The 23,232-nt window shown below is 32.1% G+C and overlaps 1 protein-coding gene across 1 annotated transcript in view; it reads right to left on the bottom strand.

Moving 5' to 3' along the window:
- The window catches only part of LOC147382915 (uncharacterized), a 64,289-nt gene that overhangs the window by 37,193 nt on the left and 3,864 nt on the right, over window positions 1-23,232 (bottom strand). Inside the window, exons 2-7 of the mRNA XM_086429156.1 lie at window positions 14,368-14,585; window positions 11,856-11,961; window positions 11,615-11,716; window positions 5,206-5,265; window positions 3,651-3,729; window positions 768-915 (exon numbers count right to left, since the gene is read on the bottom strand). Of these exons, the coding sequence (XP_086285282.1) occupies window positions 768-915; window positions 3,651-3,729; window positions 5,206-5,265; window positions 11,615-11,716; window positions 11,856-11,961; window positions 14,368-14,585 (713 nt within the window). The remainder of the gene's footprint in view (window positions 1-767; window positions 916-3,650; window positions 3,730-5,205; window positions 5,266-11,614; window positions 11,717-11,855; window positions 11,962-14,367; window positions 14,586-23,232) is intronic.

Below are 23,232 nucleotides of genomic sequence, written 5' to 3'. Positions count from 1 at the left end.
GAAAAACTTTTGCACTGCAAGTATACATGTAATGATCAAAAGAAAATTTTTATAAGACAGTGGTATGACCAGCTATGCTTTTATGGAGTTGAATGTTGTGTCACAAGCAATTAAAGACCAATTGCATGTGGTGAAGTTAGAAGGAATATTCAACTTGAAGGTCTTAAAAGAGCATAGGAGGAATATCCAAACAAGCGTCGATGGAGATATAGAAAGCAAATACGAACTTGCTCTCTCCTTGGAAGAAGGGTCACATTTGAAATATGAAAAATCAGATAGTTAACTCATGTCCAACTACTTATAAACTAGAGATATTTACGAAAACATGACCAACTTTTGGCAAATTTACAATTCCAGTTCACTGTTCATTTTAGTTACCAAAATGTGAACGGGAATGATATCGGAGGTTATTGCCACTATATAAATCAGTGAGATTGCCACTTTAAATCTGCGTTCTCGTCACTTGAAAAACCTGTGATTCCACATGTTCACCTTTTGGTAATTAAAATGAACAGCTAGCCGAAATCGTAAATTTGTCAAATTCAGCTCACAAAATGGTAATTTACCCTATAAACTATCACTACAAAAGGACAATAGTCTATAAATATACCCCCATGTGCTACTCATATAAACTATAGACATTTACAAACAAATAAAGTAGCACTGATGTCTGATTCCTACAAATTATGGCTAGACATTTCTTAACAATGGCACTAAAGTAATTGAAATTAATCACGTAATTGAAAGAAAAGAAAGAAAAAACGTACTTGTAGACGTATTGGTAAGCACCAAGTACTCTTGTTTCCTCAGATGTGGCTTGTTTTCCTAATATACTCAAAGAATCTGGTGCATTAAGAGATATTATACACCCATCAAACATTTCTTGTGAACCATCTATGCCTGATACAGTGCAGCCTGCAAAAAGTCTTTTCTTTGTTTAAAATCCAAAAATATCAAATGTTATAGTTATTTAGATATTTTAATATTAAATGCAATCAAATTACTAGCTACAACCTTCATTTTCAAGGGCTTACTAATGGGAGAGGCCTTCGATAAGCAGGCAGCATGGTCAATTCATGGTGCATGTGTGCAAACTGAATGGTGTGTCCTAATAAAAAATTAAAAATCCTTAAAACTATCCAAAATCAATTGAGCAGGGCCAATTTCGGGTTTGACACCTCATACCATCAGAGTCACCACTATAAGAGCCTAGGTTCGGATTAAGCTTGGATCTTCCTGGGTTCAAGCTGATTAGGTCACTGGATATCATATTTTCTCTTAAATGGTGAGGACTTGAGTAATTTAATCATTTTTTAATGGTTTTAGGGTTTTGACTAGAGTCACCACCTAATTTTATGGTCTAAGAACATAACTACAGCATGAGGGTTAGGTAATATAATTTGATAGGTGTTAGACACCCGTTCTACCTGATAATCATCGACCCATACTAGGATATTAAATAATTTAGGATAATTTTATTTGATTTTCCACATGCTCTATTGAAATTAATGCACAGTAGTCCCTCGCGAATGGGAAACAAATTAGATACACTATTAAAAGACATTAAATATGAAACATTAAGGTAATTATAAAAAGGTCAGGATCCCTTGACTCCTAATAATGACTCATGAAAAAAACACATGATGCCAATCCTTAAAATACAAAATCCAATGGTTGAGATTTATCTTTGGGATAAGTATCTCCGAGATTTGTGTTATCAAAATATGCATAAATCTCAACCATGTGCATGACTTTACTTCAAAAGAAAAACAGAAAAGGTTGCTCTCCTTTCTTCTTAGAAGTGTATATAAAATTAAATTAGGGTGTGTTTGAAAATCAAGTGTTCGTGCAAGAATTCACAACTCGCGTAAGTTGCAGAAATTTCAATGTTTGAAAAACTCAACCCACGCGAGTTCAGAACTCTACAACTTGCGATTTCTTTAGGATTTAACATTCATTAAAATGATGAAAGTTGACAACTCTCGCACTCGCGACTCTGGGTCCAGGTATTCTCTCTCTCTCTCCTCCAGCCCATGTCCATTCTCCTGTCCTCCTGCTCCTCTCTCTGTCTCCTCCAGCCCATGCCCATGCTCCTGTTCCATCCTCCTCTCTCTCTCTCTCTCTCTCTCCCCTTCCTCAGCCATCACTTCCTTCTTCTTCCCCAACACCAACCCCAGCCATAGTGAATGCCCTGCCCAGCCCTCTCTCTCTCTCTCTCTCTCTCTCTCTCTCTCTCTCTCCATGAATTAGAGATTCTTACAATGAAACCCCAACTCGAGTCATTTGCTCTTCATTCATCCCTAACAATCAAGATCTACAAAACGTGAAAGTTAAAATTTACACTCACTGTGAACTCTCTATAGTCGAATTCAGAGAGTTCAACTCTCAAGTTTCACTCTCACTTATCAAACATACCCTTAGTCCTCTTAAAATATAGATGGGGCAATTCAGGTCCAATGTAGATCCTACTTTCTATTCACTCATGTGATCTGGGCGGTCCAAGGGGGGACCACCACGGCTCCTCTCTCCTCAAGAATCCATACATCCCTTATTAGTGTATGGACAGCTATTTCTCGAGCACAGGTTTAGGTTCGGCCTCAATGGAAAAATAAAATGGACCACCTAAAAACGCATCTTCACAGACCAAGAACTATGAGATCGCCCCAGAATGAAAGGGGTGACAAAGGGATCATACCATTCGAGCCTTTTTTCCATGCTTTTACCGGAGGTCTGGAGAAAGCTTCAATCAATAGGATTTCCAATAAATGTAGCCCTTTACACTAACCTCTACAAAACCGCAGGTTATCCTAATGAAGTGCAACTGGTAAGTTAAGATATAATAAATTTTAAAAAATAAAATAAAAAGATGTACTTTCAAGACTGCGGGTTATCTAATGAAGTGCAACTAGTCGATTCCTAAAAAAAAATTTTTTTTTTTTTGTATAAAAGTAAAATTTTTCCCACTTTAGTTTTAATAATCAGTTTATAAATTTTTCTAGTTCATAAAACAATGACTTTTTTCCTCTAGTCTTAGGAAACAATTAAAAAAAGGATTTACAAAACAGCAAACAATCAAAGAAGTTAATTCCAAAATGATGAATGCCCTTTTCAGAATTAAAATGAGTAGTGTCCTAGAGTGATAATTTTGCAATTTTCAATACCATGTTAATAAATAAAGTCATGGTGGGGCGACTTTAAAATTTATATAGATTCACACTTTGCTGATGTGGAAGTACACACAGAATCATAGATGCTTTTCACGTATCTCGCTGAAACGAGTCTATGGTTCTATACATACATCCACATCAGCAAAGTGTGAATCGGTGTGAATTTTAAAGTCACTCCAACATTATTCTAATAAATAGCCTATTGAAGAAAGCCAGTTTCGCATTGGGAAGCCAACTGTCACCATGATGAACCCAATACCATAATGTGACTCCATGAATTGGTGTGAATTTTAAAGTCACTCCAGCATTATTCTAATAAATAGCCTATTGAAGAAAACCAGTTTCCCATTGGGAAGCCAAATGTCACCATGATGAACCCGATATCATAATGTTACCCCATGAAACTATGCTTAATGAAATAGAGGAAACTTAATGAAATAGAGGAAAACTATCTCCAAGAAGAAAAAAAAACTACTTATTTACCTCCATCATATGTTGAAACAGAATGTATGGCACAACCAGTTCTTAATTGACAACCTCTTCTCTCTAGCTCTTCTCCAACCTGTTTGTTTCTCTGTGTTATTGATACTTAAAGAATTTAAGCTAAGTTAATGCAAGAACACAGCCACTCTACACAATGGTGTAAAATCATAGTTTCAAATATCGGTTTTCATTCATGGATGAGACCGAGTTGTCTTGGACTAGTCAACTTGTCTTGCAAGAGATAAATCATTTAACTCAGTTTACAATTATTTGTTCATATATATTTGGGCAATGTTAACATTCAAGATCTTATGAGGACGTTAACATTGTCCATCACATTTATTTTTCAATAATACTCATCGTCATTTTATCTTTTAGTGAAAACGAAAATGGTATATTTGTCTTTTCATAATAAATGCTTGTTGGTATTGATTGTCAAAGCATTAAATGTTTGTTGACATTGATTGTTAAAGAATTTACTATAAACAAGACATTTAAATTTAAAAACTAAAATACTCTTAACATTTATTGTGAAAAACAAGTATTTACTATTATTAGAAAGTGAATATGGTGGAGAATGCTAATGTTCGTGTAAGGTCTTAGACATTAACCTCCCCCTTATATAATTATATGAAAATAATTACAATTTAAAAAATAATAATAATAACAATTTGTTTTTAATTAGCATTCTTCTATATAATTACAAGTTTTACTAACTCATCTGAGATTTTCAAAAAATTTCCCAAGTCAACTCGTTTATCAAATGATTATGTAAAGGTTGATATGCAGTGCAAATTCATCTCGTTAGAGTATTTGGAGCGGACTCCTCAAATCTCTCCCTTCCTATATTTAAGGAGGAAAAGATGAAATTTGGCTCTCTCCTCAATCCTCTCCCTATTATGTTTCTCCACATTTCCCTCGCTATATTTGGGGTAAGATTTGAGGAGAATCTTCCAGACTTTTTTTCATCCTCAAATCCCAAATAATATAATGAGAGTGCCACTACCCATATTGAAAAATTATGCCATCTATCCCCCCATTATTAACACTATTCATAGATAACAATTTTTTATTATTAAATAATAATTTTTTTTAAATACCCAAGAACATATTATTTATTATTAAATATTATTTATTTATTTAATTCTTCAAATACTCAATTTTGGCTAGATTTTTATTCTTATATTTAAGATTTTATATGATCCTAATCATAATTGTAAAGAACTATTGAAATTGTTTGACCAAGTGTTATAATGTTGAGATTGTAATTTAAGCCAAAACTTTTTAATGTTTGAAGAGTGTGTTTTAATCTTTAATTCGGGTGTGATAAATAATTATACAAAAAAAAAAGACTATTTGAAGATTAAATGTTTTAAAATGAATACATGACACTTTTAAAATAAAAATGACTTTTTAAGGATAGGAAAGAGAAGTATAGCACATCTCTCCCCTCCCCTCCCCCTATGCTCTTAGTTAGCAAGGATGATTCCAACAAGTCATCTTAGTCTTAGATGAGATTTAAAACCATGTTTAAAATCAAAAGACAAAAATGTACCTTATTGGCATAAGTACGTGAACTCCATCTTATTGCTAGCTGTTGAGGACGACCAAAAAGCTGTACAAAGAAATCTCATTTTAGAATACTTAGAGAACATTACACATGATGACTATATAAGAAGAGTTGATTTGAAAACTACTAAGTAGAGAAACCTAGTAACTAATACCCAATGCTACTTAATTTGTAGAGAAGGTGTCAACTTGTTTAGTTGGTAAAGCGTATGAGTGATGATACCATAGACTTGGGTTCAATAACACTATAACCGAGTCATTGATCTTATTAAAAATAGGCTTAATTTGTGAGAACACTAAAAATATTTAGTGATAAAAATGAAAAATCAACAACACTATCAGAAACATGAACAAACCAATGTGACTGACACTTAGAACCTACCAACGGTTGTTTCAAAAGTTAATTTGATAGGAAATACCAATGATTGGTGGTTAGATACAGGAGCCACCAAACACATATGCTCTGAGAGAGGCATATTTTTCACCTACAACAATGTTGGAAATGAAAATTTGTTCATGGTAAATTCATCCACATTCACTATGATCGATAAAGGAAAAGTAAATCTAAATTTCACATCTGATAAGGTTGTAACTCTGAGTGAAGTGCTTCACGTGCAGACATTCGAAGAAACCTGATTTCAAGTCCTCTTTTAAGTAAAATAGATTTTAAAATGGTGTTTGAGTCTGAAAAATGTGTAATCACAAAGAGTGGAATGTTTGTGGGCAAGGACTATCTATGTGATGGATTCTTTAAATTCAATGTAATTTTTTATTTTATTAATAATATTACTTCTTCTACTTATGTTTTTTAATGTTCTAATATTTGACATATTAAATTAAGCCATGTTAATAATAGATCGATTATTAAATTAATGAATAATGGTATGATTCCTAAAATACATATTGATACATCTAAAAAAAATACAAAATTTGTATTGAATCAAAATTTACTAAAAAAAACCTTTAGAATTAATATATATTTATTTATGTGTTCTCAAATATGTTCAATTTAGAAATGGAAAAAATATTTCATTACTTTAATTAACGATTGCGCTAGATTTTGTATAATTTTCTTTTAAGTAGTAAAGATGAAGTATTAGAAATATTTAAAATATATAAATCTAAAGTTGAAAATCAACTTGAAAAGAAAATTAAAATTTTAAGATCTGACCAAAGAAAAAAATATGAATCTAATCATTTAACTATGTTTTATCAAGAAAATGGTATCACACACCAAACTATTGCTCCTTATTCTCTCCAATAGAACGGTATAGTAGAAAGAAAAAATAGAACTTTGGAAGACATGATTAGCTATTTACTTGTTAATTCAGGTGTACCTTCAAATTTATAGGCAGAGATATCTTGTTATATTTTAAATAAAATTCCATTAAAGAATTTTGAAAAATCACCTTATAAATTTTGGAAAAGTAGAACACCTACTTTAAATACATTAAAGTGTGGGGGTGTTTAACCAAATTGGTTGTCCCCTAGCCTAAAAGAATCAAATTAAGTCATAAAATTATATATTGTATTTTTATTGGGTACATTATTAATAGTAATGCGTATAAATTTTTTGTATATAAATCTGATATAAATAATATTAATTCTAACACTATAATTGAATTTAGAGATGCTGAATTTTTTGAGGATGTGTATCATTGTATGGATAAAATTGCTCAAAAAATTGAAAAATATTTAAAGAGATCTCATAATGAACCTAAAGAACAAGAATTTGGTATAGAACCATAACTAAATTAACAAGATCTTTTAAACTTGATTTTATTAATTTTCTCTTAGAAGGAGATCCTCAAACTTTTACTGATACAATTTCAACAGCTGAGACTCCATTTTGGGAAGAAACTAAAAATAGTGAATTAGATTCAATTATGAGTAATAGTACTTGACAGTTAGTCAATCTACCTTTTGATAATAAAATAATTGATTATAAATAGATTTTCAAAAGAAAATTAAAATCCGTTAGAGCTATAGATAAATATAAGGTTAGATTAGTGGCTAAAGGATACAAACAAAAAAAAAACATTGATTTTTTTTACATTTATTCCCCTATTACTAGAGTCACTTCTATTAGACTTCTTATCGATATAACTTCCATTTATAATTTAGAAATCCATCAAGTGGATGTAAAAACTATATTTTTTAAATGGAGAACTTGATGAAGAAATATATATAGATCAACCGAAAGGATTTATAATTAAAGGACATGAAAATAAAGTTTGTAGATTAATTAAATTCTTGTATGATTTAAAGCAAGTTCCAAATAATGACATGAAAATTTTGATAATGTAATAATATCAAATAGATTTAGAATCAACGAAGTTGATAAGTGTATTTATTATAAAACTATAGTTGATTCTTATGTGATTATTTGCATATACGTAGATGACATGTTTATTTTTTAATCTAATATAAATGTTGTGAATCAAACTAATAAATTATTATTTAGAAATTTTGACATTAAAACTTAGGTCTTGCTGACGTAATTTTTGGAATAAAAATTTCTAGAAATGTTAATAGATTTGATTTATCTCAATATCATTATATTGAAAATATTTTTAAACATTTTAATTAGTTTGATTGTACTCCTACAAAAAACACCTTTTGATCCAAATTGTAAATTAATGAAAAATATTGATAAAGGTGTTTCTCAATTAGAATATTTTCAAATTATTAGTTATCTAATGTATATTATGAATTGTATAATGTCAGATATTACGTATTTTGTAAATAAATTAAGAAGACATAATAACAACTCAGGAAATGATCATAGGAAATTTTGAGCAAGAATCATGAGATACTTAAGATATACCATGAGTTATAAACTGTATTATAATAGGTATCCTATTGTATTGAAAGGATATAGTGATGTTAATTGGAAATCAGACTAAAAAGAGTCGAAATCCATTAGTGACTATATTTTCACATTGAGAAGTACAACAATCTTATGGAAATCCACCAAGCAAACATACATAACTCGTTCCACCATAAAATTTGAGTTTATTATCATGGACAAAACTAGTGAAAAAGTTAAGTGGCTTAAGAATTTTCTTGTTAACATTTCTATTTGGCCTAAGCCAGTATTTGTTATATCTATTTACTGTGACAACCAAACTTCCATTGCGATAGTTAAAAATGATGTACATAATGGAAAGTCAAGGCATATTAAATGGAAATACAATTCCATAAAATAACTACTCCCTAATGTGATTATTTCCATTAACATTGTAAAGTCTAAAGAAATTTAACGGATCATTTAACAAAATGATTATCTAGAGAATTAGTTGTATCAATTTCGAGAGGTATAGGCATAAAGCTTATTAATTAAAAATTACTTCAATAGAAACCCAAGATCTAAGTTCAATGAAAAAAATCAGTTGGATGTGATTTAAAAGAAATCACTGATAGAACATATTGTTCAAAATATATTCTTGTGAGGTGTTTAGTGTTGCCTATAAAAAAGAAAGGTTGAAATATAATTCTTAATGTTGCCTATACTTATAAAAATGAAGTATAATTGAGTACGCCTCATAGGCACACCTAAATGAGTGTAAAATTTGGTCAATTCTATGAGAGTTTAAGTTAAGCTCTCTAAAGCACTCATAATACCAAGTTTTTTTCAAGGCCAAGATGAATACCATCAATAGAACTTGATAGTTGATTGAGTAACCTGTGTGTATAGTATATTATTTTAGTTTACACCAAATGTTGGCAATTCAAAGCTTAAAGTCCACTGATTGATTAGTAAATCCGATAGACTTATACTAGGTATGGTTCAAGTCCAAAAGACACCTATACTGAAATATGATTACTCAAAAAGTGCTATATATATATTGTGTTTTCTGCATTTATGTATGAGGTTTTTGGAATTTAGAGGGTTGAGTTTGAAATCCCTTTAATATTCAATAGGTTTAAACCATAGGATAAAAATCCAATCCCAACTTTTTTGCTTTCTGTTTTATGCTTTTTACTTTTGCTTTATGTTTTATGTTTTAATTGTTAATATTGATTTTTCCTTGTGTAATTTTAGTCTCACATCGACTAGGAGAAGAGTTGATTTGTAATTCTTAAATAGTTATACTTTTTATCACTTTAAAATTAATAGAAGTAATGAGCGGACTTACGCGCACACTGGGGTCCAAGAGGAAAACCCAAGGTTCCAATTGGGATTTGAATCAATCAGTCTGAAAACCTTAATGCATATGCGCACGTACGACCTGCACACATTTTTAATTCGTTTGTATTGGTGTTTGTTCTAAACTAGTACAATATGAAGAGTTTGTAACTGTTCTAAACAGTTACTCTCTCTTTTATTTATATGATTTTGTTTAGTCGATTTAACATACACATACACACACACACAAATTCCCTCATCTCCTACTTAAAAAATTTCGTTATTTTATCGCCATCAGTAAACTTCTATTCTTCGTTGTGAGAGCATACAACATCATCGAGTTCAAAGTTATGTTCCAATTAGAGTACCCTCTTGGAAACGTGGGTTGTTGTATCCTAGAGAGCAAGCGCATACATGCCCTTGTATTTTATTTGCAAAAGAGATTGTATTAAGGATGTCAATGGGTACTCATTTAACCGGAATCAGAATTAGAACTGGTTGGACTATTCCAAGTCCCTTTTTATTGGAACTAACTCAAGTCAAGTCTCTCGGAATCGAATCAATTGAGAATCAAAACAACAAGAATCGATAGGATCTGAGAATTAGAGCTGTTTAAAGAGAAATTATTTTATGATTTCAATTTTTATTCTATTGATTGCATAACCGAAACAGCGTAGAACCAGAATCGAGAAAAATTAACCGTTATGATTCTTATCTGAACCAACTCGCTAACAGACTTGAACTGTATCCACTACCAAAATAAAAAAAAAAAAAACTTTAGACATCACTTTTTAAACGATGTCTAAACGAGTGGTGTCTAATGAAAAAAAAACACATAAAAAGGGAATTTTAGACATCGGCTTTTCCAAAGTTGATGTCTAAAGTTCATACATAAATTATTGTCTAATATCCCACACATTTTGGCTTGATTTCATGTTTTTAGAAAGCGATGTTTTTTTTCTTTTATTTAAAAAAAAGTATTATATATTTTTCATGGGTCCTAATTTTTCATCCAATTTTGTAATTATTTACCTAAGAGGCAAATATGATGTTTTGGGAAAGAAAAGGAGTTGGTTACAATTTGGTAACCAAAAGGAAGATTTGTTTTTGAATTTTAAATTTTCAATATTGCCTGTTTTCATAGCTTCTTGTTTATTCCATCCTATACATCCCTCAATTTAGGGATTCAGACTCATAAGTTTCTTGCATTCTAGGCAAGTCTTCAGAGAAGTTTATTTACATTTCCTAGACAATTAATACTTGGAACTACAAACCTTTACTTGGGAAAGGATTTTTTCTTTAACTTCGGGGAATCATTTAAGTGATTGAGAGTAGGTGAGATATTTAACTATGAGTCATTCTAAACTGATTTCCTTCAACATGGCACTCAACATTGTGTTGATGTGGCAGTTGTGAGAACCATAGATTTTTCACCTCAAGTTAAAGGGAAAAAATCTATGGTTCTGTCAATGCTTCAACTTCAGCACGGTGTTGAGCATAGTGTGGAAGGAAGTCAATTCAGCATTTCCTTTAATTATTTATGTATAATCATCAATGTATATGTCAAAGCAAGAGCAAATCCTCTCTAGTAGTTTTTTTCCTGTAGTTCCTTGCAGTGATTTTTTTATAGTGATGAATCGATCACTTTTAAACATAGTAACACCAGCATCCTCTAGTTTACAGAGCATAGCTCAGATTTTATAAATTAAAAAAACAAAAAAAACAAAAAAAAAAATTTGGCTAAAGGATTCTCAGTTTTGAAAATTAACATTCCTTAAACTCCTAAATTTAAAGAGTGTAGATTTAGTCTTTTGTTGATGTCGCGATATCTCAGCAAAACTGAGAAAATTCCTATAAATAAGGATTTGAGAATTTTCTTTGGAATCGTGATAATCTGACTACCCCACGTGGCACACTCAATTGACTCCCCTAATGTGATAAGTTTGGGAACCGTAGATCTGTATGCCTCGGGATACACAACTGCACTTTCCCAAAAAAAAAAACAAAAAATTTGTGTCCCGAGGGAACCGTGTATCTGGAGGCTTATAGATCTACAGTTCCCGAACTTGTCACATCAGGAGAGGCGATTGAGTGTGCCACGTGGGGTAGTCAAATTATCACGAGTCTTTTCTTTGGACTGTAATTCCATGTAACCACCTTTCAGTAGATGGAATGAAATTGATCATCCTCCTTTAATTTCTCTTTGTTTCTATAAGTACTTTTCTCTGACCTAGTAATTTTTGAAGTAGATTTGAGGAAAATATACCTGAAGTAGATGGTGGTTGCGGAAGAAAGAAAGTACATAAAAAGCTGAAAAGCTCATTATTCCTTCTAAAGGGCACGACCAGATGGAAGCACATATTGGAACCTATAGGATTTCATTATAAAGACACCAATATTTTTTGGTTAGTAAAAGAATGAACTACAAAACCCCTTGTAATAACATTATGTATAGTCTACTAATGAATGATAGAATCTAATAAGATAAAATACATCAGTAATCTCACAATATAAGCCTTCTGAAATAGTTCAGAATAACCATGTAACTTGATGAAATGTCCCAAAGTTTCATTGCGAACGATGTCGGGGTTGCACTCAAGATCTTCAAGGTACCTGATCATAGTAGTATGGGTGATTTACCAAAACATGTGCTGAAAATTGAAAAAATGCCGAAATGGCACTGTTCATTTTAATCTGAAATTGCTGATTTACAGTTTTCATAATTAAAAATATTTTCGTTAAAGTAGGGGAAAATTCACTGTTTTACAAAATAGAACTTTTTTTTAATTGTTTTACTGAAATTAAAACGGCAAAAGTATTTACTATTTTTACAGAATAGGAAAAAAATTCCCACTTTAACAAAATTATTTTAATGTAAAAAAAGAGAGGATAATTTACCTTTTTAGAATCACAATGAATAGTATATTGTTTTGGGAAACTTTTCCATTTTCAATTTTGTTTACCTTTTGTGGGAATTTTTTCCTAATAGTAACGTAGTCAAATGGATGAAAGTTAATAAGCGGGCTAGCCAGATAAACTTGGTAAGATTTCAAATTTTACAAGGGGACGTTGGGTCCACATTGACAATCCACACTACAGCCATTTTAGAATATTTCTTGGAAAAACATTGACTATTAAGAGTTCGTGGAAAAACTTAGATTAAAAAAAATCTAATATGACATAACGGTTCACTTCCAATGTTTATCCCCCTCATAAATAGGGGTTGGGATTTAATCTCTTAAAAAATTTTGAGAATAATTCTTTATTTTATTATCTTTTCTCTTCTACTCCTGTAATAACCCTCTAAATTTATAGTCTTTTTTCTTCTCCACATTTTTCAATAATGTCCTTTCAACTTAATTGCCTTTCCTCAACTACCCCCCTAACCCCAAAGAAGATGCTCATGCCATAGGCATCAACACACTCTAGTCTATATAATAAAACACTATGGTTCTCTTTCATATATTAATTCCACACATAACTAGGGGTTAGAATTTAATCTCCCCATGAATCATGAGGAACAATTTCAACTTCATTCTTTTTCTCTCCTCATTTTTCAGAGTACTTTAACTTTATTGTCTTTTATCTTCTAACCATTCTAAGTAATACCTCTCCAACTTTACTACCCCCTTAGCTTCATAGAGGATGATCATATTGTAGGCACGGACAAAATCTATTATTTATAATTAAACACATTGGTTGTCTTCCCCCAATTTCAAATTCAATCTCACATGAATCTTAAGAATATTTTCAACTTTATTCCCTTTTCAAGAATATTCCTTCAACTTTATTATCTTTTTTCTTTTGCCAAGTCTAATAATATTCTTCCAGCTTTATTCTCTTTCCTCTTATTCCCCCTTTGATGAAGGGTGAAAAATAATATTCCAATTAATTCCTTAATTCTTAAAAGAATATCGAATAATTGGGCATTAACAACTTGTTGATTTACAAAGAATACTAAGTAAGTGGAAAATAAAGAGAAAACTCTCTAAAAACATAGTCATATTCCTAGATAGAGAGTTTTCTCTTTATTTTCCACTTACTTAAAATTATCTGAAGAGAACTATTCTTGAATGGAAACATAAAGATTATTTTTAGGTCCAACTCATTTGTTTTCCTTATTTCTTAGGTGTTTTTACTATTTTTGATAATTTTCGTTTTAGTAATAACTTTTGTTTTAGAAGTCAGAATCACGCACCGTTGATTCTGCCTTAATTCTAGGATTAAATCATTTATATTTTCATATTTAGTTCATTTGTATTATTTTTGATATTTTTTTTCTTATATGTTTGATATTTTGATGTTTTCTAGGAATATGACTATTTTTCTATAAATAATAGTGTAACTCCAATACAAATAATTCTAACTTTGCTGCTTGTCCGGGTCTGTGGGCCTAGACCTTATACTTGGACATTTGGTGATCCAAACATTCCATGAATTCTTCTAAAACCTCTGCATCACCCTTTCAATATAATACTCATCAAACTTTATTGCCTTTACTCATCTACCCTTATTTCAATAAATATCCATAAATTTTATCGTCTTTCATGTTATACTCCTTAACCCCAAAGAGATAACCGTATCATAGGCATGGCCAAATCTGGTATATAGTGTGTGTGGAAAAGGTTGTATGGACAAAAAAAAACCACACACAACGTCAACTGAGGTCCTCATTAGGGCCATGTAGATTGTCATGTAAGTTAGTCTCCTAAAATTGTTATATTCTGCGTAACCTTCCTAAATTGTTAACAAAAATTAGCAATTCATAAAACTATCAACAATTAATTATAAAATAAAATATTTCAATATCAAATAATGAAATAATATTGAAATAATCAACAAATAAAACACATTCATTAAAATTTCGACAATCGCCGATTATTTAAAAAAATCTATGATTAATTGATAATGTAACTTACTAATTGCCGATTTTTTCAAAAATACCCCCTTTTTCATTGATTTTTATGAATACTCGACATAAATCAGAGAATTTTGTGATGGTGGATAAAGATTACTTACTTGATAACATTATCCTTAAATTTGACTATCTCTCGGATCATTTGGTAAAAGTAAGGATTCAGTAAGTTCTTCTTTTGTGCAAACAAGCTTGACAAACCATTTCGGCTTCCCCATTCGCAGCCATGGCCTTTGTCTAAGCTCACAGAGAACGACATATCTGACGTCTCCATTTCAATTCCAAGACTCTCAAGGAATTCCATCATATTTGGATACGTGATCTGTCCAATTATCTAAACCGTCCATTTTCAGTATCACCAATCATCATTGTATGATGTAAGTAATGCATACATGGTCCACCATATTGAATTATACAAACAACAAGATCACAAAAAATCTGTACACCCTAACAATTTATGTCAGATTACATGAATCTTTTTTATTCTTCTAATTCAAGTTTTATGTCACTATGGAATAGAAATTGTGCAACGATCATCCCTGGTGAGCGGGTGTACAAACAAGGAATAAGAACATTGGAGTAATATATACATTAACTAGAAAATTTGAAGATAAAATAAAGAAAACCAAGAATATCTTGGTTTGACAGGCTAATAGACTTTGATATATTTCTGAGTTACATTTGTGTGACAAACTTAGTTAGGCCCCTAATCTTATTAAGGCTTGTGGAGCCCATTTGGACTGCCACGTTGGTCAAATATCACCTCATCAACAAACAGATTTTTGTCTCTATACCACGTGGTGCTCTCTAAACCAACGAAGTGACCGACATGGAACGACAGGAAAAAATACCAGAGGATCCGCTGCCGAGAGTTTGGGAGCAGATCCTCTGTGGTACTATTTACATGTAGTTCCCTATAGTATTCTATCAATAAGGGAGAGACCATGCTGAAAAATTCAACCTAACACAGCAGCCATGTATTTGTATTGATCATGGCTTGGATCAGATTTGAAATATATATAAATATATATATCAAAAACCACATCTTTTTCAGCCTGATCAAATGGATTCAAAATGTTCGGTCACTGAATTCCAAAATTTCAACCAACAAAAGTTGGTCTTTATATATACAAAGTGGTGCTCTCCACTACATGAAAACTGAAAATTTGAAGGGCCAAAGCCCACAAATTTTAGAAATTGAATTTCAAAGGCCCATGGTTGTTGAAATTTTTTATGTTCCCCATGGTTGTGAGGGACCAAGATCACTTTTTCTCAAAAGATATAAGTTCTTCTATAGAATAAAAAGCTCTCAAGCCCTCTTCTAAAGACAAAACCAGGTTCTTAGAGAAAGACACGCATTCCGATTAAAGAGAAGATCAAGCCTAAAAATCCTTCTGCGGAAGTCAAAAAATCATTTTTAATCGATCAATTGTGAAGTTTGGAGAGAAGAAATCTACACGAGACCCTAGAGAATATTAAGCATCAAAAGCAATGATCTACAAGTCAAAAGTCTCCCTCTCAGTCGACCAAGCATAAAGCACGAAGAGAAGAAAGCTGCACATCATTATTTTGTATTTAATTGTTAATCAAAGAATAATATTGAGATATGTATCTCCTATTTTCTTCAAATGAATATAAAATTCATTTGCGATCTCATTTCACACATCTCGAGGTAGGTCATGACATTTATTGTCGACATTTAATCTGCTACCCTAAAGTTCAAGGTTCAAATTACAAAAAAAAAAAAAAAAACATAAGAAATAATTCTTTTGTCTGATAAAAACTTTCAAAATGGACAACCACTAAACTCCTAATTTTAAAATTCAAATCCAATAATGAAAAATTATACGTTTTCAATTTATCTTACTTTTTAAAAAATTCTTAAACCTTTTAATTTTGGCATTTGATCATGCTTTTGGTTGCCATAAGGAGGTGTGGTCAATGAATTAATTTGAATGTGATACTTAATTTGAATGTCTTTAGTATTATTATTGTATTCAGACATGCTATCAGTTAGAGTTTATAATTTTTCGCTTAACAAATAGCCTCTCTAAGTTAGTGATCAAGAAAGTGTTTTTTTTTTTTTTTTTTGTCTTTAACCTTCGTGGCATGGCTATGATTCAAAAACACGAACTAATCATATACAAATTTTATAAAAAAAATTCAAGAAATTTTTTTATGTTCAACATAAATACTAATGACAATACAGATGTTTATGAACCTTTCTCTTGTGCGACTATTAAACAAGTTTTCTTGTCAAACACCAATCAAGCTTTAAAAATAAAACTTGCACTTAAGATATTGACTCTGAATATATAGTTGATGAAACTTTTAATATATTCCCCCTCTCCCCCCTCTCTTTCGAGAGTTCAATCTGGATGTTCGATCTTTCTCAAATAAACAATGATAAACAAAAAATAAACATGGACTCAAAGATCATGTAGAACCTAGACCAAGGTCCTCATTTGGGGTAAGTGAACCGACATCTTGTTCCTAATGACACCTCAACCATCTAGAGTTCATGGTCTGGATTGGGTTTAAAAATAAGAATCCAAATGGTACACACTCAGGGAGGAAGATTAAAATCAGTTTCTCACACTTGGATCTTTCTAAATTTATCAAAAGGAATCTTTTTTTTTTTTTTCATTTAATTAATGAGACAGAGAGATATATTTGGAAGGATCTTAGGTGTAGGAATAGCTTAATTGGATTCGATCCAAACTTAAAAAGATAATTTTAAAAAAATAAATTCTATTTGTTTGATAAAAATCTTTGGATATATTAACCACTGAACCCCAAAATTTAAAATCCACAGGTGAAAATGCCTTCTTAAATTTTCCATTTTCAGAGTTGTTAAAATTTTGTTCTCTACATAGAGTCAGATCCGATCATGTTTTTGGTACCACATAGACGTGACGTCCATATACAGGTAAGTGTCTTTGAAAGGTGTTATTGTTTTGTTTTGGGTTGAAAGGTGTTCATATTTTGTTTTAGTTGAGAAAAAAGCAGGGGTTGATTTACTATGAGTAAGGCTAGCCTTACTAACTTAGTAACTTAGTAAGATTTCAAATCTTCCTAAGTGTTGTTGAGATCACTTTGTGGCATCCAAAAACATGATCTGGTGCCACAGAGATGTAGAGGGGGGAAAATTCACTGAACTTTGAAAATAAAATTCCAAAAAAAAGTTATTTTTCACTATTAAATTTTAATTTTAGGTTTAGAAGTTCGATGGGAGTTCAATAGCCGTCCGTTTTAAAAACCTTTGTTAAAGTCGAAATTTTTTTTTTTTTTTTTTTAATTTCATGTTTTGGATCTGAGTTTTTCCATGAAATCTAGAGGGTTGTGATGGTGCATTGTCAATTGAGTCATGATGATCTGACTTACCCACGTGGCATACTCAACCGACACCTAATGTGATAGGTTCAGGAACCCTAGATCCGCTTTCCTAGTGATACAAACCTGCACCTTTTTACAAGGAAGTGCGGTTCTGTATTTCGAGGAGAGCAGATATACAGTTCCCGAACTTGTCATGTCAGGAGTGTCAATTGATTATGTCATGTGGGTAAGTTAGATTATCACGATTCTTGTCAATTTGGTTATCCATTTGAGCTCAGCGACCCTTAGTAAGATTTTAAATCTTACTAGGTTTAGTAAGGAAAGTGTTTTTCCCTTGTTATTGGTGGATGGAACTTTTGTAAATAATTTTTTTTTTTTTAGTAAACTCTAATATTTAAGAAATTATCAAATTAAAAGAGTTGATATTGCCACATCAATTTTTACTAACACCACACCAATTGTATGCAATTCTTTGGTGATTCACATAGGAATTGGTGTGGCATTAGTAAAAGTTGATGAGGCAATAGTAGCTCTCTAAATTAATTCTTGCTTTTTTTTTTAGTAAAAGAAAAAATAAGATTCATGGCATTTTGAATTTATGTCATGCTCTTACATTTCCACCAAAATTTGGAATACCTACTTAGAAATGCCACATGTAATCCAATGGAGAAGGCTCCTTCAAAATTTTGAAGCAACCGACCCGCTTCAAAGCTTTTTTCCCAATAATACATATCATGGTTTTAAACCTTATTCTAGACCGGGATGACTCGTCCAATACGTCTTGGTATCATCCACCAAATTGGACAAGATTTAAAATCATAGCTCATTTTTCTCATTGTTGAATGAGATGACTCAAATATATAAAAAAATTCGTTCGAGACGACGCAATCTCATTCATGCACAAGACGAGATTTCAAAACTAAGTTTTAAAACTATGATACAAATCCCTCCTAGAATTACCTTAAAAAAATTGATTCATAACTAAGTTGTTCTGATCCCTAAGAACAATATTTTGGTCAAGCTCGAATTTATTTTTTATTAATTTTTTTTTAATATGAGTTTTTTCATGAAAATCTAGAAGTTTGTGATGTTAGATTGCCAAGGTTGTAATCCATGCGGGCCCAAAGACTCTAGTTATGATTTAAAATCTAAAATAATAAAATTTCTTGGTAGAGGACATCGGGCAGGGGAGAGAATTTTTCTCTCGATGCTTAGGATCTTAAGAGTTGAATACATTAAAGAGACCTTCTATTGGCACTCCAACTTTTACTTATTACTTCTCATATTTTTAATTATTTATCACACCCCAATTAAACATTAAAACACACGCTTCAAATATTACAAAGGTTTAGCTCAAATTATAATCTCAACATTGCAAAACATCATAACACTGGTTCACACAGTTTCAGTAATTTTTTACCATTATAATTAGGCTCATATAAAATCCTAAACCCAAAAGTAGAAATTCAGAAAAGAAAAACGAGAGAACTTCCTACTGGCACCCCAACTTGTACTTAATCTCAACAATTCACCTTTTTTTTTTTATATTTTCAATTGGATTGTAATAAGTAAAAATTGGTGCCAATAGTAGTTCTCAAAAAATAGCACCCCAACTTCTATTTATTCTCAACTATTTACTTTTTTTTAAATATTTTAGTTGGAGCGAAATAAAGTAAAAGTTGGGGTACCAATAACAAATCTCGTTTTTAATCAAGCTTTTTTCACTAGTGATTGAATAAGAGCGTTTATGGTGAATCTTTTACACACAAAAGATCAGTTTGATTGGTGATGTGAATCCATTGATAATAGTCTTAAGAATGATTTCTACTCATTAGATTCAAATTCTTTTTCAAGAGATTAGATCTAATGGAATAAGTTATCTTTGGATACATAAATTCACCAAGAGATGAACCACATATCCATATGGCCAGTGAGTCCCAAAAAATGCCATGTGACATAAAACGGATTGCCACCTGACCTTGGTTAGGAATGGGACACATGTCTGGATCCCTACTCTTAATTCATGCCCTAGATTTGATATAAAAATGTACATATACATTAGTCTTATAAATATAAATATTCATGATTTTGAAAATTGACTAATGAACTCCCAAATATAAAAAGAGTCGTGATGAATAAAGGCAGTCTTGGTACAAGGTGCATTCATCATTATTCATATAAAAATCAAGAATAACGTTGAATGCACGCGGTTGGGTATGTAGTTGATGTGACGAGGGCACAAAACCACACATCTTTTTCCAGTGAATTCCAATGAAATCGATTTATGATTTTGTGCCCTTGCCATGTCAGCTGCGTACATTCATAATGACTTAAAAATCAAATCCAACAAACAAGATAGAATTACCTTTTCTATATATATATATATATATGGGGGGCGTTCAATGGCCAACTTTTTGGCAAAACATTTTTCAAAACATGAGTCAGAGGTTTTGGAATGGGCTGATTTTTGGTGAGGATGATCCCTATGGTGAGGAGATCATCATCACCAAAAATCAGCCCATTCCAAAACTTCTAACCCCATCAAAAACAGTTTACAAAAAATGGACGGTCCACGATTTTTCAGCTTGTAAACATGGGTTAGAAGTTTTGGAATGGGCTGATTTTTGGTGATGATGATCTCCTCACCGTAGAGATCATCCTCACCAAAAATCAGCCCATTCCAAAATCTCTAACTCATGTTTTGAAAAATGTTTTGCCAAAAAGTTTGCATTGAACACTACCCTATATATATATATGGAAATATTCAACACCCTACACTTTACCAAACGTGTTTTGATCTACATGGGTTAGAAGTTTTGGAATGGGCTGATTTTTACCAAGGATGATCTCTATGGTAAGAAGATCCTCCTCACCAAAAATCAGCCCATTCCGAAATTTCTAACCCCATGTTTACAAGTTGAAAAATCGTGGACCGTCCATTTTTTGTAAATCATTTTTTATGGGGTTAGAAGTTTTGAAATGGGCTGATTTTTGGTGAGGATAATCTCCTTACCATAGAGATCATCCTCACAAAAAATCAGCCTATTCCAAAACTTCTGACCCATGTAAGACAAAACACGTAGGGCAAAGTGTAGGGTAAAGCGTAGGGTATTATATATATATATATATATATATGGGTCCCGTTCAGCAACAAACATTTTGGCAAAACATTTTTCAAAACATGGGTTAGAGGTTTTGGAATGGGCTGATTTTTGGTGAGGATGATCTCTACGGTGAGGAGATCAGTCTCACCAAAAATCAGCCCATTCCAAAACTTCTAGCCCCATGTTTACAAGTTGAAAAATCGTGGACCGTCCATTTTTTGTAAACCATTTTTTATGGAGTTAGAAGTTTTGGAATGGGCTGATTTTTGGTGATGATGATCCCCACACCGTAACGATCATCCTCACCAAAAATCAGCCCATTCCAAAACCTCTAACCCATGTTTTGAAAAATGTTTTGCCAAAATATTTGTCAAAATGTTTGTTGCTGAACATTTCCCATATATATATGGGTCCCGTTCGGCACCCTAAGTTTTACCACACACTTTAACAAACGTGTTTTGTCCTACATGGGTTAGAAGTTTCGGAATGAGCTGATTTTTGGTGAGGATCATCTCTATGGTGAGGAGATCATCCTCACCAAAAATCAGCTCATTCCAAAACTTCTAACCCCATCAAAAATGATTTACAAAAAATGGACGATCCACGATTTTTCAACTTGTAAACATGGGGTTAAACATTTCGGAATGGGCTGATTTTTGGGGAGGATGATCTTCTAATAATAGAGATCATCCTCACCAAAAATCAGCCCATTCCAAAACTTTTAACCCATGTAGGACAAAAAACGTTTGTTAAAGTGTGTGGTAAAACTTAGGGTGCTGAACATTTCCCTATATATAAAAATTAACAATGATAAACCCCAAGGAGTTGCCTCAATGGCAATTTCAGACTAATAAGCGATTAATGCTCATAGGTCGTGAGTTCAATACCCAATATGAGCATTAATTCCTCATGGGCCACCCACGATGGGGCACCCTCACCTACTTGGTGTGTGTGATGTTCGTGCATTGCACGTTCCCCGGGACTAGTCCTTGGGCAAGACCATCCTCTATGGACTAGGCAAAGCCAAGATAGATGCCCAGTCTACTATCTACTGGGATACCCGATTATCCAAAAAAAAAAAAAAAACAATGACAAACAAAAAATAAACATGGACTGAAAGATCATGTAGAACCTAGACCAAGGTCCTCATTTGGGGTTAGTGGACCGACATCTTGTCCCTAATGACACCTCAACCATCTAGAGTTCATGGTCTGGATTGGGTTTAAAAATAAGAATCCAAATGGTACACACTCAGGGAGGAAGATTAAAATCAGCTTCTCACACTTGGATCTTTCTAAATTTATCAAAAGAAATCTTTTTTTTTTTCATTTAATTAATGAGTCAGAGAGATATATATAGAAGGATCTTAGGTGTAGGAATAGCCGAATTGGATTCGTCGAAACTCAAAAAGATAATTTTAAAAAAATAAATTCTATTTGTTTGATAAAAAACTTTGAATATATTAACCACTGAACCCCAAAATTTAAAATCCACAGGTGAAAATTCCTTAAATTTTCTATTTTCAGTTGTTAAAATTTTCTTCTCTACATAGAGTCAGATCCGATCATGTTTTTGGTACCACGTAGACGTGACGTCCATATACAGGTAAGTGTCTTTGAAAGGTGTTATTGTTTTGTTTTGGGTTGAAAGGTGTTCTTATTTTGTTTTAGTTGAGAAAAAAGCAGGGGTTGATTTACTATGAGTAAGGCTAGCCTTACTAACTTAGTAACTTAGTAAGATTTCAAATCTTACTAATTGTTGTTGAGATCACTTTGTGGCATCCAAAAACATGATCTAGTGCCACAGAGATGTAGAGGGGGAAAAATTCACTGAACTATGAAAAAAAATTCCAAAAAAAAGTTATTTTTCACTATTAAATTTTAATTTTAAGTTTAGGAGTTCGACGGAAGTTCAGTAGCCGTCCATTTTAAAAACCTTGGTTAAGGTCGAAAATGTTTTTTTTTTTAATTTCATGTTTTGGATCTGAGTTTTTCCATGAAATCTAGAGGGTTGTGGTGTTGGATTGTCAATTGAGTCGTGATAATCTGACTTACCCACGTGGCATACTCAATCGACACCTGACGTGATAGGTTCAGGAACCCTAGATCCACTCTCCTCGGGATACAAAACTGCACCTTTTTACAAGGAAGTGCGGTTCTGTATTTCGAGGAGAGCAGATCTATAGTTCCCGAACTTGTCACGTCAGGAGTGTCGATTGATTATGTCATGTGGGTAAGTTAGATTATCACGATTCTTGTCAATTTGGTTATCCATTTGAGCTCAGCGACCCTTAGTAAGATTTTAAATCTTACTAGGTTTAGTAAGGAAAGTGTTTTTCCCTTGTTATTGGTGGATGGAACTTTTGTAAATAAATTTTTTTTTTAGTAAACTCTAATATTTAAGAAATTATCAAATTAAAAGAGTTGATATTGCCACATCAATTTTTACTAACACCACACCAATTGTGTGCAATTCTTTGGTGATTCACATAGGAATTGGTGTGGCATTAGTAAAAGTTGACGAGGCAAG

The sequence above is a fragment of the Akebia trifoliata genome, chromosome 16 (genome assembly GCF_017979445.1).
Source record: "Akebia trifoliata isolate Shusen 1 chromosome 16, ASM1797944v1, whole genome shotgun sequence".
Classification (NCBI taxonomy): Eukaryota; Viridiplantae; Streptophyta; class Magnoliopsida; order Ranunculales; family Lardizabalaceae; genus Akebia; species Akebia trifoliata.
This window is presented reverse-complemented; position numbering and strand designations above follow the sequence as displayed.